Source organism: Esox lucius, chromosome 13 (assembly GCF_011004845.1).
Source record: "Esox lucius isolate fEsoLuc1 chromosome 13, fEsoLuc1.pri, whole genome shotgun sequence".
Taxonomy (NCBI): Eukaryota; Metazoa; Chordata; class Actinopteri; order Esociformes; family Esocidae; genus Esox; species Esox lucius.
The window spans coordinates 14,511,387-14,528,400 of NC_047581.1; the positions used below are offsets into that span (position 1 = coordinate 14,511,387).

Consider the following 17,014-nt stretch of genomic DNA (forward strand, 5'->3'; position numbering starts at 1 on the left):
AAAAAGTGAGTACACCCCTAAGTGAAAATGTCCAAATTGGGCCCAGTTACCATTTTTCCCTCCCCGGTGTCATGTGACTCGTTAGTGTTACAAGGTCTCAGGTGTGAATGGGGAGCAGGTGTGTTAAATTTGGTGTCATCGCTCGCACACTCCCTCATATTGGTCACTGGAAGTTCAACATGGCACCTCATGGCTAATAACTCTCTGAGGATCTGAATAAAAGAATAGTTGCTTTACATAAAGATGGCCTCGACTATAAGAAGATTGCCAAGACCCTGAAACTGAGCTGCAGCATGGTGGCCAAGACCATACAGCGGTTTAACAGGACAGGTTCCACTCAGAACACGCCTCGCCATGGTCGAGCAAAGAAGTTGAGTGCACGTGCTCAGCGTCATATGCAGAGGTTTTCTTTGGGAAATAGACGTATGAGTGCTGCCAGCATTGCTGCAGAGGTTGAAGGGGTGGGGTGTCAGCCTGTCAGTGCTCAGACCATACGCCATACGATGCACAAGAAAGACTGCAAACAGTTTGCTGACAAGCAGACTAAGGACATGGATTACTGGAACCCCACTGTGGTGTCAAGCGTGTGTGGCGGCAACCAGGTGAGGAGTACAAAGACAAGTGTGTCCTGTCTACAGTCAAGCATTGTGGTGGGAGTGTCATGGTCTGGGCCTGCATGAGTGCTGCCGGCACTGGGGAGCTAAAGTTCATTGAGGGAACCATGAATGTCAACATGTACTGTGACATACTGAAGCAGAGCATGATCCCCTCCCTCCAGAGAATGGGCCACAGGGCAGTGACCACTGCCTTGCTAAAGAAGCTGAGGGTAAAGGTGATGGACTGGCCAAGCATGTCTCCAGACCTAAACCCTATTGAACATATGTGGGGCATCCTCAAACGGAAGGTGGAGGAGCGCAAGGTCTCTAACATCCACCAGCTCCGTGATGTCGTCATGGAGGAGAGGAAGAAGACTCTAGTGGAAACCTGTGAAGCTCTGGTGAACTCCATGCCCAAGAATGTTAAGGCAGTGCTGGAAAAGAATGGTGGCCACACAAAATATTGACACTTTGGGCCCAATTTGGACATTTGGACATTTTCACTTTTGTTGCCAGTGGTTTAGACATTAATGGCTGTGTGCAAATTATACACTGTTATACAAGCTGTACACTCACTACATTGTAGCAAAGTGTCATTTCTTCAGTGTTGTCACATGAACAGATATAATCAAATATTTTTAAAAATGTGAGGGGTGTACTCACTTTTGTGAGATACTGTAGCAAATAGTTGTATGCACACCAGTAGGAAATCGGTGTTAATAAATATCTTTTAAAACGTCAGTGCTCGATCACAAACTTGGCTATTTGCATTTCAAAACACCTCTAATTTATTTATATATGGTCAAAATCACCATTTAAATCCAGTAGGGAATACGCTGGATGTAGCATTGAATAAAACAAAACAATCTCCAAATTATTAAGCCATGGACTTAAAAATTTAGCACGATGCGGCATCTCCATGAAAACATCAAATTTTTTCCTATCCATTTTTGTTAATCTCTGCTGAGGGTAATACGTTTTTGAGAGGTTAAGCATACCACAGCATTGCACATCTCTGACTGTATTACTAACTTCTGTCCTGATGGATTCCGCAGTAAATGAAATCAATAGGCATTCTATGATGGATGAGCATTTGGTTCTTCTTTTGATGTCGAGTGAAGCCTTTTGTTTAGGTCTGCCATTGTGCACTGCATTCTAAACAGTTAGTCTAAAAAAAAGTCCTCGATGAATGGTGCAGACACATTTTTTTAGGGCACACAGACATAAAAGAGTTGCAGTGTGTAAAAATAGAAATACCCAAAACACTATTGCTTAATGAAATTATGAATACAACACTGAGATCTGCTGTTTGGAGAGGGTTTGAATGTAAACCCAATGTAAGCATTTATATACACAGAAAGTGCTTTAAAAACATAATAGTAATTTTCTGAAACACCCTAAGTTGTTCTTCCTTCATTATAAGAGTGTTGTGAAAATACAGGGTTTCAGGGCATATAAAAGGTAAGCAACATTGAAACAAAAAAAGGTTTAGGCTAAATGTCGCTTTCAGTGGAATTTTTCACATTCAACTACAGCCACAATCAATAAAGTTCCCTGGGGTGAATTAAAAATGACATAAATATAACGTTTAAAAATTAATTAAAATGAATATACTGATCATCAAAGTACTGTATGATTCCTGATGATAACCAAAGACAATAACAATTTCTTCTTTTTTCTTTTGAGGATTGTGGGTAATTGAGCTAATAAATCCATATTAAACCAGGAGAACACATCTAATTCTACAATAGACTACATTTGAAACACCATATAAGTAGTTATAAACAGGCTTGGAATTTTGTAAGCGCCATTTGGCCAGCGGTGTCACAAAAATGCTTAGGGCACAAAGGTCACATGCCAGGGCACAAAGGCCATTGAGTGAAATAAGAGGATTTGGAGCTTACAAATTAACAACTTGAATTGCTGATAATAAAAAAGATGCATGACATAAAAACATCAATTATTCACCTTTTTAATATCATATTTTGATACATATTTTGAACTGATATGTTTTTTCCACATACAATTTTAATTGTGATGTTTTAGTAACTGAAATTACATCTACTCCTCCCTGAACATTATTATAGATTCTGGAACCTGTTCAATTTCAAAAGTTTCAGTTCAGAGGAGCTTTTACATGACAAGAACAAATAGGCAACAGTATTGACAGTTAAGTAACGTTAAGGCTAGCTAGCCAGAGGCATAACATTACCTCAGTTACCCAAAAGTAAACCGCAAAGTATCCTTTAAAATCACAATCAACTGCACTAATGAGTAAGACCTAAATAAACAAATACAGTGATTTTTTTGTGAGCGAAGCAAGTTATTCTTGTTTTCTAACCATTCACCACAAATGCTGCCATGTCAAATGATGTCAAACTTAACGTTACTTCCAAGAGCTTTCAAAAAGCATTCAGGTGTACAGTTGTGGCCGAACGTTTTGAGACTGACACAAATATAAATTTTCACAAAGTCTGCAGCCTCAGTTCGTAAGATGGCAATTTGCATATACTCCAGAATGTTATGAAGAGTGATCAGATGAAGTCTCTCTTTGTCATGAAAATTAAAAAAAACATTTCCACTGCATTTCAGCCCTGCCACAAAAGGACCAGCTGACATCATGTCAGTGATCCTCTCATTAAGTGTTGATGAGGACAAGGCTAGAGATCACTCAGTCAAGCTGATTGAGTTATAATAACAGACTGGAAGCTTTAAACTGTGGGTGGTGCTTGGAATCATTGTTCTTCCTCTGTTAACCATGGTAACCTGCAAGGAAGCACGTGCCGTCATCATTGCTTTGCACAAAAAGGGCTTCACAGGCAAGAATATTGCTGCTAGTAAGATTGTACCTAAATCAACCATTGATCGGATCATCAAGAACTTCAATGAGAGAGGTTCAACTGTTGTGAAGAAGGCTTCATGTCGCCCAAGAAAATCCAGCAAGCGCCAGGACCGTCTCCTAAAGTTGATTCAGCTGGGATATCGGGGCACCACCAGTGCAGAGCTTGCTTAGGAATGGCAGCAGGCAGGTGTGAGTGCATCTGCACACACAGTGAGGCGAAGACTTTTGGAGGATGGCCTGGTGTCAAGAAGGGCAGCAAAGAAGCCACTTTCCTCCAGGAAAAACATCAGGGACAGACTGATATTCTGCAAAAGTAATGTTCTCTGATGAATGCCCTTTTCAATTGTTTGGGGCATCTGGAAAAAAGCTTTTCTGGAGAAGACAAGGTGGGCGCTACCATCAGTCCTGTGTCATACCAACAGTAAAGCATCCTGAGACCATTCATGTGTGGGGTCACACCTCAGCCAAGGGAGTGGGCTCACTCACACTTTTGCCCAAGAACACAGCCATGAATAAAGAATGGTGCCAAAACATCCACTGAGAGCAACTTCTCCCAACCATCCAAGAACAGTTTGGTGATGAACAATGCCTTTTCCAGCATGATGAACCACATTGCCATAAGGCAAAAGTGATAAGGGGCTCAGGGAACAGAACACATTTTGGGTCTATGGCCAGGAAACACCCCAGACCTTAATCACATTGAGAACTTGTTGTCAATCCTCAAGAGGCAGGCGGACGAACAAAACCCCCTCAAATTCTGACAAACTCCAAGTATTGATTATGCAAGAATGGGCTGCCATAGGTCAGGATGTGGCCCAGAAGTTAACTGAAAGCATGCCAGGGCGCATTGCAGAGGTCTTGAAAATGAAGGGTCAACACTGTATATATTGACTCTTTGCATAAACTTAATGTAATTGTCAATAAAACCCTTTGACACTTATGAAATGCTTGTCATTATACTTCAGTATACAATAGTAACATCTGACAAAAATATCTAAAAGCACTGAAGCTGCAGACTTTGTAAACATTTATATTTGTGTCAGTCTCCAAACTTTTGGCCACAACTGTATTCTCTCACTCGGAGGTCGGAACTTTCTCACCTCCCATTTGCTCATGAACACACCTTCCAAAACAGAGGTTTGATTCAGGTAAGCACAAAAAATTACGAAGATACACATAAGACACAGACAAAATAGCAGCACAGACATTTAATGCCAACTCAGCTAAGATTAAAAGCCAGGGTAAAAAGTTGTGTCTTCTGCAATTACTTAAAAGTAGGCATAGTCTGGGCATTTCAAATATGCAGTGGTAGGCCATTCCAGAGGATGGGACTACTACCGCGAAAGCTCGAGCCCCTCTAGTTTTTAGCCTGGCTTTTGGGACAACTAGAAGTAACTGGTTAGCTGACCTAAGTGCTCAGGCTGGAGAATGACAATGTAAAAGTTCAGACAGATATAAAGGGGCCAATCCATTTAAAATCTTAAAGACAAGCATTCAAATCTTAAAATCCATCCTGAAATAAAAAGGAAGCCAATGAAGGGAGGCCAAAATTGGTATTATGTGCTCCTGTTTTCTTACACCGGTTAAAACTCGAGTTTTAGGGTTAGGGTTTTCTGATCTACCCTCAGGTACAAGGGAATTACAGTAATCCAGCTGAGAAGTAATAAATGCATGGATAACTTTCTCAAAATCCCTCGGAGGAAGACAGACCTTAACCTTTGCCAAAAGTCTTAGCTGAAAGAAGCTAGATTGCAGTACTAGACTAATTTGCTTATTGAGCTTACCGTTCTTTACAAACGGTTTACTATAAGAGGCTCGAGGGCCTAGGGTACCAAACGGATCACTCAGCAAGTTACCTCATCCACACATAAAAATATCTGTCTTACTTTAATTTAAAATAAGTAAGCAATGAAAAGGAGATATTGTTTCTTAAAAATGGACCCAAGGGCAACATATAAAGTGAAAAAAAGATGGGGCCTAAAATGGAGCCTTGTGGGACCCCACAAGTGAGAGGTGCCGTGGTTGATGAAAATTCGGCTAGGTGGACCGAAAAAGTCAGTCAGGTATGACTCGAACCATTTCTATAACTATTTCTTAGTAATAGTAATAGTCAATAAATGTTTAATCATTTTAAGTTAGGATTGCCTGAATATGTGAAATAAAGTTGATTTGGTTTCTCAAGCTTGATGGTTCAAGAGATAATGTTTTGGTGTTTAGGCTGTAGAGCCGGTGAAATAAATTGGAACAATAATAATAATATGTAAAGAAAATCTTTCCGCAAGAACATTTATTAAGTAGAGCTTCAAACACAAAATAGTGATTTCAACCCTTTTCAGTTAAGCTATCAGTCCCTGCCAAGGTGTTGCACAACACTTGTTTAAGTGGTGTTCAACACACCATCTAATGTTTCAAAACATCTCAGGACACCACACACACACACACACACACACAGGGACAAAGGCATACCCGCAATAAAAAATTTAAAAAAATGATTTGGGAGGGTGCCTGGCATACATAAATCACTGACTTCCCTATTAATAAGGTTATGTAATCTTTCCAGAAAATTCTGCAGTTTAGCAGCTTCCTATAATCTCAGGTCCTATGTCATGAGTGCAAATGGATGGTGAGAAATTAGGTCTTTTGTAGTTTCTACATGTTTGTCTGGAAAATCGCTGCAGATTCAACAAATCTTTGAGAATAACTTTTACCTTTTTTGGAAGAAACCAGAACTTTTCAACTGCGAAGGCTGTCATCAGAATGAAAAGGGAGCATGTCTACTCACAGGCAATATTAACTCTCTGCTGAATGTCATTCGTTGATGGAAAATTGCTAGCTCATCTCAAGCAAATAAATACAAGGTAACCCCCTGTTAATTGTTTTATTCCAGAGAGTTATTCAAAGCATTTGCCCAATTGGTGTGACTTTATTTAATCTTATAGCAATACCAATGTTATATTACACTGTACTTGATGTATAGTTTTTACACTCCTGTTCAAAGTTTTGGCGTCACATAGAAATGTCCTTGTTTTTGATCATATTTTTTGTCCATTAAAATGAAATCAAATTGATCAGAAATACAGAGTTGACATTATTAATGTTGTAAATGACTATTGTAACTGGAAACAGCTGATTTTCAATAGAATATCAACATACATGTAATATTTACAATATCTGCGTACAGAGGCCCATTCTCAGCAACAATCGGTCCTGTATTCTAGTGACATGTTGTGTTTGCTATACCAAGTTTATCATTTAATAAGTCTAATTGGTCATTAGAAAACCCTTTTGCAATTACATTAGTTGAAAATGTTTCTTCTTTAGACTTGTTGAGTATCTGGAGCATCAGCAATTGAGTGTCCGATTACAGGCTCAAAATAGCCAGAAACAAATAACTTGCTTCTGAAACTTATCAGTCTATTCTTGTTTTAAGAAATAAAGGCTATTTCATGTGAGAAATTGCACACAAGAATCTGAAGGTCACGTACAATGCTGCGTACTACTCCCTTCGCTCAACAGCGCAAACTGGCTCTAACCAGAATAGTAAGTGTCAAGTTTGAGAAATAGATGCCTCACAGGTCCTCAACTGGCAGCTTCATTAAATAGTACACGCAAAACACCAGCCTCAACGTCAACAGTGAAGAGGCCACTCTGGGTGCTGACCTTCTAAGCAGAGTTGCAAAGAAAAAGACATATGTCAGACTGGCCAATAAAAATAAAATATTAATATGGGCAAAAAACACAATCACTGGACAGAGGATGATTGGAAAAAAGACAGACAAATCAAAGTTTGAGGCGTTTGGATCACAAATTAAATTTAAGTCTGGATGAGTGCTTGGAGCCATCGGTCAAGCATGGTGTAGGCAATGTGATGGTCTGGGGTTGATTTGTACAGGGTAAAAGGTCAGCTGGTATTCTGTCTATAATGGAGTGGCCAGCACAGTCAAATGATCACAAACCAATTGAGCTGTTGTGTTGTGGGAGCAGCTTCAGGAAGCATGGGGTGAAATTTCTGACAACTAGAATGCCAAAGCTCTGCAAGGCTGTTACTGCTGCAAATGGAGGATTCTTTGAAAAAAACAATAATAATCAAATATTTTTTTATTTCAAAACCTTGTCAATGACTATATTTCCTATTCCTTTTGCTATATTACCTATTCAAACTCAATTCATGTATGTTTTCATGGAAAACACAGAAAGTTACCCAGACTTTTAAACAGTAGCGTATGTTTAAATTATCATCTGGTATTATTTACAGAATATTACTGATTTAATTTGTTAATTCATTTTAATGACTTTCTGTTCAATTTCACCCATTTGTTTGGAAAGCTGAATGTAGCTGGCCTTCAGGGTTTGGACAGAAGGCATCTGCCATTTAACGGTATTAGGGCTGTATTGACTTGCACTTGCTGGGACTGACTAACACTGGAGGCTGTTACAGAAGGTAGAAGGCTAATTTGTTAAAATTTGCCTTTTCAACAACACTTTTAACAAGAGGATACGTTTCACGTGATCATTGTCTTGTGTCTGTTCTTTTGCAGCTTGCTGGTTGTTAGCGGTCTATGAAAACAGAATGCAACAATGCAAGACTAATGGTGTTGGATTCAAACTTGTGTGTAGAAGTTGAAAGATGTTTGTTGAAAGAAGTTTGCACTGTAGTAATAATAGTACAGTTTAAGATGGAAATGTTTTTTGTATTATCATGACTGGTATTATCTATCGGTCTGGTCGATCTGTTTTATAAAATATACTGGCATACGTGGAGTGTGTATGGTCTGTCATAGTCAAAGAGAGGCTGGACACAGGGCGCAAAGGTGTAGTAGGGAAACATCCTTTTAATGTCCTTCACAAATAACTGAACAGAAAACAACAAAAGGAGAGGCAGCCCACAAACCGAGCACAAGACGCAAACAATGAAGCACCAACTCAAAGTTAACAAGAGCAACTAAAATAGGGTCCCCAATTAGAGGCAATGTGGGTCAGCTGCCTCTAATTAGGGATAATAAAAAGAGGAGCACAGAGATTCGTAAAGGCACTTCTGCAGTCAGGCCCTGACTGTGGCCCCCAGGCACATAGAGATGCCTAGAGGCACCCCAGCCAGTACCTGACACGGTCACTGTTTGGGAGCTGTCATTTCCTTTGACTGTTAGTGCAGGTGTTCCAGTGGGTGTGCCGTGTATGTGCTGCTGCTAGACACATTATTTTAAGCTGTTTGGCTAATATGCAGCCAAAAGCACAGGCCAGAGTATGTGAAAGAAAGTTAAACTGTCTGTACTGCCATTTATCAATCACTGCGAGAGTTCCGACACCCGGAGAATCCTGCTCCGCTGAAAATCATTCAGTGGTAGCTTCATATATTCGCCATTATACAGAAAAGATACGCAAATGGAGGAGGTGTTGCTATATATGAGCAGTGGCATATTCCTGGTAGGCTCAATTAACATTGAAGATATAGACGTTACAGTGGGGAGAACCACACCGTGTAATGTTGGAAAGCCTGGCATGCGTCACTTAACCAACTTTGCGTAGCCCTGATGGTCTGACACTGGGCAAGCCATTTACTGCTCGAAGTTTATTGCTGTACATCAAAATGTGTAATGTCCTTTAGGACTACAACAGAACCCCAGTAGTTAGCTGGTACATTTTCTAGTGTTCATAATCACAATTGTTCTTGGCTACAAAGTTGATTGGATAAAATGTTTGTTATGAATGATCACAAGACATCCGTTGTAAATGCAATTTTGCTCAATATACAGTGGGGAGAACAAGTATTTGATACACAGCCGATATTGCAGGTTTTCCTACTTAAAAAGTCTGTAATCATAGGTACACTTTAACTGTGAGAGATGGAATCTAAAACAAAAATCCAGAAAATCACATTGTATTATTTTTAAATAATGAATTTGCATTTTACTGCATGACATAAGTATTTGATCATCTACCAACCAGTAAGAATTCTGGCTCTCACAGACCTCCTGTTCTCCACTCATAACCTGTATTAACAGCACCTGTTTGAACTTGTTACCTGTATAAAAGACACCTGTCCACACACTTAATCAAACAGACTCCAACCTCTCCACAATGGCCAAGACCAGAGAGGTGTGTAAGGACAGCAGGGATAAAATTGTAGACCTGCACAAGGCTGGGATGGGCTACAGAACAATAGGCAAGCAGCTTGGAAAGAAGGCAACAACTGTTGGCGCAATTATTAGAAAATGGAAGAAGTTCAAGATGACGGTCAAACTCCCCCAGGAACACCATCCCAACCATGAAGCATGGAGGTGGAAACATCATTCTTTGGGGATGCTTTTCTGCAAAGGGGACAGGACGACTGCACCTTATTGAGAGGAGGATGGATGGGGCCATGTATCGCAAGATCTTGGCCAACAACCTCCTTCCCTCAGTAAGACCATTGAAGATGGGTCGTGGCTGGGTCTTCCAGCATGACAACGACCCGAAACACACAGCCTGGGCAACTAAGGAGTGGCTCTGTAAGAAAAGAAGCATCTCAAGGTCCTGGAGTGGCCTAGCCAGTCTCCAGACCTGAACCCAATAGAACATCTTTGGAGGGAGCTGAAAGTCTGTATTGCCCAGCGACAGCCCCAAAAACCTGAAGGATCTGTAGAAGGTCTGTATGGAGGACTGGGCCAAAATCCCTGCTGCAGTGTGTGCAAACCTGGTCAAGAACTACAGGAAATGTATAATCTCTAATTGCAAACCAAATATTAAGTTCTGCTTTTCTGATGTATCAAATACTTATGTCATGCAATAAAATGCTAATTAATTACTTAAAAATCATACAATGTGATTTTCTGGATTTTTGTTTTAGATTCCGTCACTCACAGTTGAAGAGTACTTATGATAAAAATGACATAGGCAAAATCAGCAGTGTATCAAATACTTGTTCTCCCCACTGTATGTGGTTACAGGTTGACTTGCCCCACTCTACTATTCTAGTAGGGTGTTGTTTTTTCCAATGGAGTACTAGTCACTATAAGGAACCATGTGTGGGAAATGTTTGTTAAGATTTGTGGCATCAACAGGTAGGTTTTCTAGAGGATTTTAATGCTGACTAGCTTTCATCAAGCTGTCCACGCGAAAATAAGTTAAAACTGTAACCAATGAATGCAATCTGGTTCAGGTCATCGGTCAACCTACCAGGTTTTTTACAAATAGTACAGGAACAAAGTCACAAGCTGTGTTTTCAGGCAATTGATACATAGTTAACAAATCAGCACCATACAAAGCATGCAACAACAGGTCTCTTCACAATACCCAGGTCCAGAACAGAAGCCGAGAGGCACAACGCAGAACAGTGATCACATGGAACTCTACCGCGCCAGGTTATGCAAGTTAGTAATAAAAACAGAATTAAAAAAACAATAAAAACCCTCTTCAGGGACGGCAAGAGACACTGATTCAGTGTTATGAATGAAGACTTCATTATTGTGCATTTTACCGTCACATTGTAATACTATATTTATGTGTACTGTATTGGGTTTCAAAGCAACTGACACCAGGAAGAGTAGCAGCTGCATAGGCAGAGGCTAATGGGGAATCTGATGAAATACGTCTACATTTGTACAGATCAACAGACAAACAAAAGAGAAAGTTATACAAAAGACAGAGACTACTCAAGACTACTTGGTTGACCCATGTAACCATTCACAATACACAATGGAAATGAGTTATTTCCATTAATAATACAATAGTTCTGTTTTGATGATGAAATGTGAAAAGGTCCAAAGGGTGCTGAATACTTTTAAGAGACACTATGATGTCAAGCTTATTTAATCAAAACAGCACATTTAAAGGAGCCATGCCTAGATCCTATGTGATTAGGCTGTTACGCAATTTTAAAATCCTGGGATATCTACTTGCATTGATTAAGCCGCTTCAACGTTCTCCTCTGTCAAATATTCAGTGTAATTATCTACAGATTGGACAATGCCAGAAAGAGAGTGGGGCTTTCAATCAAACAGACAAAGAGGACAGAAACTTGAAGTACTATTTTCAGCAGAGCTGATAACATGCTTTAAAATCCTGATCCATACATTGAAACACAGCAAATAAATGGAGCAAATTCTAAACTTGATTAAGAATCTTCAAGCCATCATCCATTCTTGTCTTAAAGTGTCATTTACCATGAATAAGAGTGTTGTCGCATATCAACTATGGGCCAATTAAATCAATACACACACTATGGCAAAGACACTGCACATGCTGTACCTCTATGAATCTACCGAACAATATATTTAGAAACACTAAGCCACCATTGGAATATGAAATTAGGTTTATTTTCAGTATTTCTGGAACTGTCTGCTGCGTCCGCCTCCGCTGTAACTGCAGAGGTCCATTAGAGAGACTGGTCTGGCAGTAGACACCAAGGCATTATGGCCAGGGAGAGGGTAGATGTGTAGCTCTAATGGCTGCTTTGGACAGCTAAGTGGAAGTGAGATCTTGCCTTGTCCATATGAAGCAATACAGGTAGGGGAGTAGGGAGGTTGGCAAAAACACATGAGACAAGCGCAGCAGAGGAGTAATCATTCAGTGGCCTGTCAATGGAGGAGACTGCACCGTGAGTTAGGGGGACAGTGGTTGAGGTATTGATCTGGGCTTACATGCACCCACACACATGATAAATAGAAAATTCCTACGTGTGCTTTATTCCAACCCAACATAAGATGAATGGATAGTTACATTAATGTTCCATAATATAAGGACACAATGCAATCAACATAGGTGTCATTAAATTGGCTGAACACAACAAATGAGAAAACATAGAGTGCGTAATGGATCAGCATTTATGTCCCTGTAAGTACCCAGGTCTGCCAGGGGAAGTCAATTATCCTTCAAGCAGACTAAATTAATAGAGGAACCTTACAGAGTACTAGTCAAAGTTTCCACGCTGAGAAGCCAGGCTACTACTCAAATAAAGCCTATGCTAACAAGCATGCCCTACCCACCATCCCCGGTCCTGCAATCTGCTGTACGTAGAGGACTTCAGTAGCTACCATCCAGGATAGGTCTACCCAGTTCAAAACAGAGGCACATGAAAAAAATGCCATTTGTTACATTTCTCTGAAAGTTAGCAACGTCTTAGTAACATACTTTTCTTTAGCATATAAAGGCTTAACAATTAATAAAGATCTGTCAGTCAAATACTAATATTTTATTGTAGAACAAAATGTACAACATCCTATATTCAGCATGTATGCAAAAACCTAATTATATTTCTTATTAGATAGTAATGAAGAAGCAGACAGTTTTTTAGGACTACAAGCTGAAGAGCCTTATTGGCCCTGTCTGTGTCTGGGAGAATGCATAGCAACAGACATAGCAACGAACATTAGATGGCTGAGTCCTAGCCATTAGTCTTAGCCAGGTGAAACAGGAGCATTCTCAGTATAAATGTCTTATAAATGAAAATGTCCCAAAGCTAACGAGGAGTGGGTATAGAAGGCACTGTGCCTCATTAATGTTTTACAGTTTCTAACAAACCTTCATTGGCCCATGATACACAATATTACAAAGGACAGGATTTTTAAAGAAAATAGAAACCCATGTATTCCTTTGATTATCATCATCTTGATTTGTGTATTAATTGCAATACAAAGACCAGTAAGCTTCAGTAAGAATGGTATTCTGTCCTTAGAAAACTGCTAAACAGTTAAATGAGTGGACTGTGTTAGAATAGGCCCAGAATATTTAGACTGTTCACTGAAGCCAAGACAGACCTTGGTCAGCAAGCCCTGTTCTTAGACATGATTGTGGCCACAAGAGAAGGTGCTAGGCCTCGAACTATCTTATCTATGGCACAGCTACATATAGGTCCAAGGTGAAGTTGCTTATATGTCTCTTTTGGTCATTCTAATTGTGGCAGAACAAAAACAATTGCTAGCTCAGATCAGGTCTGTTAACTTTAACCTAGAACTATGGTTGCCATGACACCTTATCATTCTCATTTTCATGTTTGGGTGAAGACTTGTTCTCCTTGTATCTTGAACACAACATGTAATATTTTGGGAACTGACAAATCTATAATGTGACTTTAGAATAACCCATGGCACATCGCTTTTGAGTTGTTCCCGGGCAATTAATAGAATTGAAATAATCAACTGCTATCCACTCTTTTGAGATTTTCTGTAGGCTTAATTTTTCCTTGTTGTTTTTCCCTGAAAAGTGGACTTTTCCACAGTATCCAGCATAAATAATGACATCAGTTACAGTTAAGAAAGTTTCTGAACTTGTCAGAAAAATATGACTACAGTCCAAAGCAAAAACCTAGTTTATCCCAAAGCTTTTCATAACACCTCCTACAGTTTTTGGTGTTTAAATATGAGACACTTATTTGTGAAGAAAGGTGGGTTATACCTGGTTAGTAGAGTTAGACTGACAATGAATTGTAAGCCATGTGTTTTTCTAGCTTCCAGTTGGAATGCTGAGCTACACAGTCACACTGGATTGTTGCTCTCATAGTTTTTGCTTCATTAACTCTGTCTTTCTGTTGTTGAGGGCCTGGGAATGACGTTTTGACCTCTCCCCCGGACCTTGATAGAGCCCATTGAAGCCTCGCATTGTTCTCTTTCACCGCTACTTTGGGATCCTCTCGAGGTCCTGGACTCCATCCTGGCATGAATTGTATTTTTCTTAATTACATCCGAGTGTACTTTAATTTTCCCTTGCCCAAGAAACAGAGTGGTGAACAGAGAGATATCATATGTGGCGGGAATATTGAAAGTTGAGAGTTCCAAATGGCGTCATGCATTAAGTCACTGCTCCTGAGCACAGTTGCATTATTGGGATCAGTAGTTTGAATATTGAATCAGGCGAACAGCGCCGGGAACTCTCGTAGAGTGTTGAGTATTGGCTCAGCACATTCCGAGACCGGTGGTAGAGATACTGGACAGGGCTGCCTTACCTCAACACACTCCTTCGACTCCTTGTGGTGGGTTGGTAGACTGCAAGCTCAATTGGGGTTGTTGGCCTTGAGAATGCGCTCTTCTTCAAGCACATAGATTTTGGCAGAACTTTCCTGGTTGAGCAAACATGTGATAAGAACTAGAGAGGCTAGGCAGGATGTGCTTAGGAGGATTCATGTCCTGATCGACTCTCCAGAACCACCTGGGAGTTGTTGCAACAAGGCATGGGCATAATCATGAATTGAGCACCACAAAATTGGGAGGGAAATGGTGTGCAAATCATCTGTTGATATATATATATATATATAAAAAAATTTAATAGCAAGCTACAATAGCATGTAAGCACTTTTGTCAGATAGCTAGTTTCTACAGTGACTGGGGAGCTAGCTAATAATTTGGTAATTCATTCAAATACATTTTTTATTTCAAAATCAGTTCGATTTAGAGTTAGTTAGCTTTCCCCATTTTGTCGTTACACAAAAATATGTGTTGGGGCGGGGTTATAGAATTGATCGGCAGTTAATTCATGAAGAGCTGACCCAATACTTGTATTTTGAAAATCCATTAATTTTGACTACTATAAGCATCTTTGACCTTTCAAAACCTGTCCGATATCCAAAAATGCTGGTATAGTAATGTCAAGGATTTTGTATGAACAGAATATGAGAGTAGTGAACCAAATTGACAATCACCTTCTACCACAATAGGTCACTTGAAGGAGCACCTGTGGCGCTGTGTTTTTAATAAGTAAGCCTATTTAAAATGTAGCCTATGCTAAATACAATATAAATAAATAAGTAAATGTGTACCTACATGACCCGAACATGCCAGTCTAAACAAGGCACACTACAAACGTAGGTTGTAGCCTCTATTTGTTTGAAATACTAAAATCTAAATTATCGTAGCCTTATTGGATTTCCCAAACACATAACATACGTACATGTGTGCCCAATATTTGATTACTACACAAAAAATAAATAATAGGACTATATATTTGTTCTTACCTTCCTTAACAGTTTGAGCACGTCGGTTGCCTGATCTATCCTTCGATCACGGAGCAGTTTTTGTATCTCTCGGATCCATGCCACACGCCTCACGTATGGACTGTGGTTGGACCTCCGCAGCATCCCCGGTAGTTTGTCTGATTTAAGCATCATTGTAAACAGAAAGTCGCCACCGCTTCGACTTCCACCTCTATCGCTTTCTCCCGTACTGTCAAGATGCTTGCGACGCCTTTTCGTAAAATTTTCATTGTCCAGACTACTCTGTCTGCTTAATCTAGAACCCATGTTTCCGTATTTATATCGAGAGTTAATTACCATTGCACATTACAAACATAACATAAACACACTATCCTATCAAGAAAACATTCAAATACCAATCAGTCAAATAACAAATACATTATACGTATCAAGTGTATATAGTTTTATAAACAGCGTTAGCACAAAAAATTTAATGACTATCTTCTCCACGCGTTACACTATAACACCAAACAAACGCTCTGTTAACGTTTTGATCTCTGACGGTCTGTGTGGCAGCTTGGTCAGGCGTTGGAGGCTCTTGTAATTCCCTGACTATCCCTGTACGATGTTATTTAGGCTTGTGCGTTGCGCGGCTGACTCCGGTGTCGTTGCTCGCAAAAATGTCAATGACGATACGATACGCCCTCATTCTTGAATGCCCGCAGAGCCTACACCTTAACGCACACCTATTGTGAACACCCTCTTCAACCTTTATTTACTGTGGCATTATGTATTTCTATACAACCTTTAATGAGAATTACAAAGTTATTGTTTCTTATAAAATTACCAGTAAGATCAGTTGGTAACGTAGAAACAATTAACCACAAATCTTGGAATTAGGCCACAAGGTTTTGTTTTCCTCCAATAATTCAGTAGATTAGCCCTAGTGACAGCAGACATCAGGGGCTCAGCACAGCTTGCAGCCGGAGTAGGCATCATTGAGCATACAAATATAGTACATTTATTTCATTTGGTGAGGACACGTGACTAAATCCAAAGCATTTTCAACCATAAAATAAAAATGCAGCATTATGCACATTAAGGAAATTCCTGTATTTGAAATGACACTAAATTCATCCAACAAAACAGGGTGGACCAGTGGTATAAACTGCTGCCTCCAGAAACAAATGTTCTGACGCAGCATAAGGATTGAAATATGGCTGTACCAACAGTACTTCTAGGTGGTCAAAGGTCATTCACAAAATAAATTATAGAGGACAGATTACAATATTGATCATCATATGGTGGCGCATACAGACATTTTGGTTTGTTTTGCCCTGCAGTCAATTCCTCCATAGGAGCACATAACCAAGAATGAAGTATGTGATTTGCAACTTAATCTCCTTTCCAGATTCGCAGAAAAAGATTATGCTGAAAGATTATTCTGGATATCATTGCTCAATGTTCGGATGTATTTTGAATTGTGTCAAGTGTTTTTGACATTTTTAAGGCATTATATTTATTTATATTTATTTAGGCTATGATGTAAAATTGCATTTCATATATATTTTTTTAATATACATTTTGACAGTAGACCCAATCTACTTTATTTCCATTTACTATATAGTTTAAAGCAATAAACTGGCATTTTACCAAGGCACCAGGCCTATGTGACATTTTCAGCAATAATGAAAT

The 17,014-nt window shown here is 39.6% G+C and overlaps 1 protein-coding gene across 6 annotated transcripts in view; it reads right to left on the reverse strand.

Moving 5' to 3' along the window:
- lrrc75ba (leucine rich repeat containing 75Ba) overlaps positions 1-15,997 on the reverse strand; it is a 40,072-nt gene extending 24,075 nt beyond the window's left edge. For 4 of the 6 annotated variants that reach the window (XR_002197614.3, XR_002197612.3, XR_002197613.3 and 1 more), the window contains exon 1: positions 15,362-15,996. Coding sequence is in view for 2 of the 6 variants with exons in the window: in XM_010895107.4 (XP_010893409.1) it covers positions 15,362-15,679 (318 nt within the window). In the remaining 4 variants the exon portion in view is untranslated. Of the gene's footprint in view, positions 1-14,356; positions 14,471-15,361 lie in introns of all 6 variants that reach the window. The other 2 variants (XM_013136651.4, XM_020052255.3) reach the window with 2 other exon arrangements.
- Between the last annotated feature and the right edge of the window lie 1,017 nt (positions 15,998-17,014).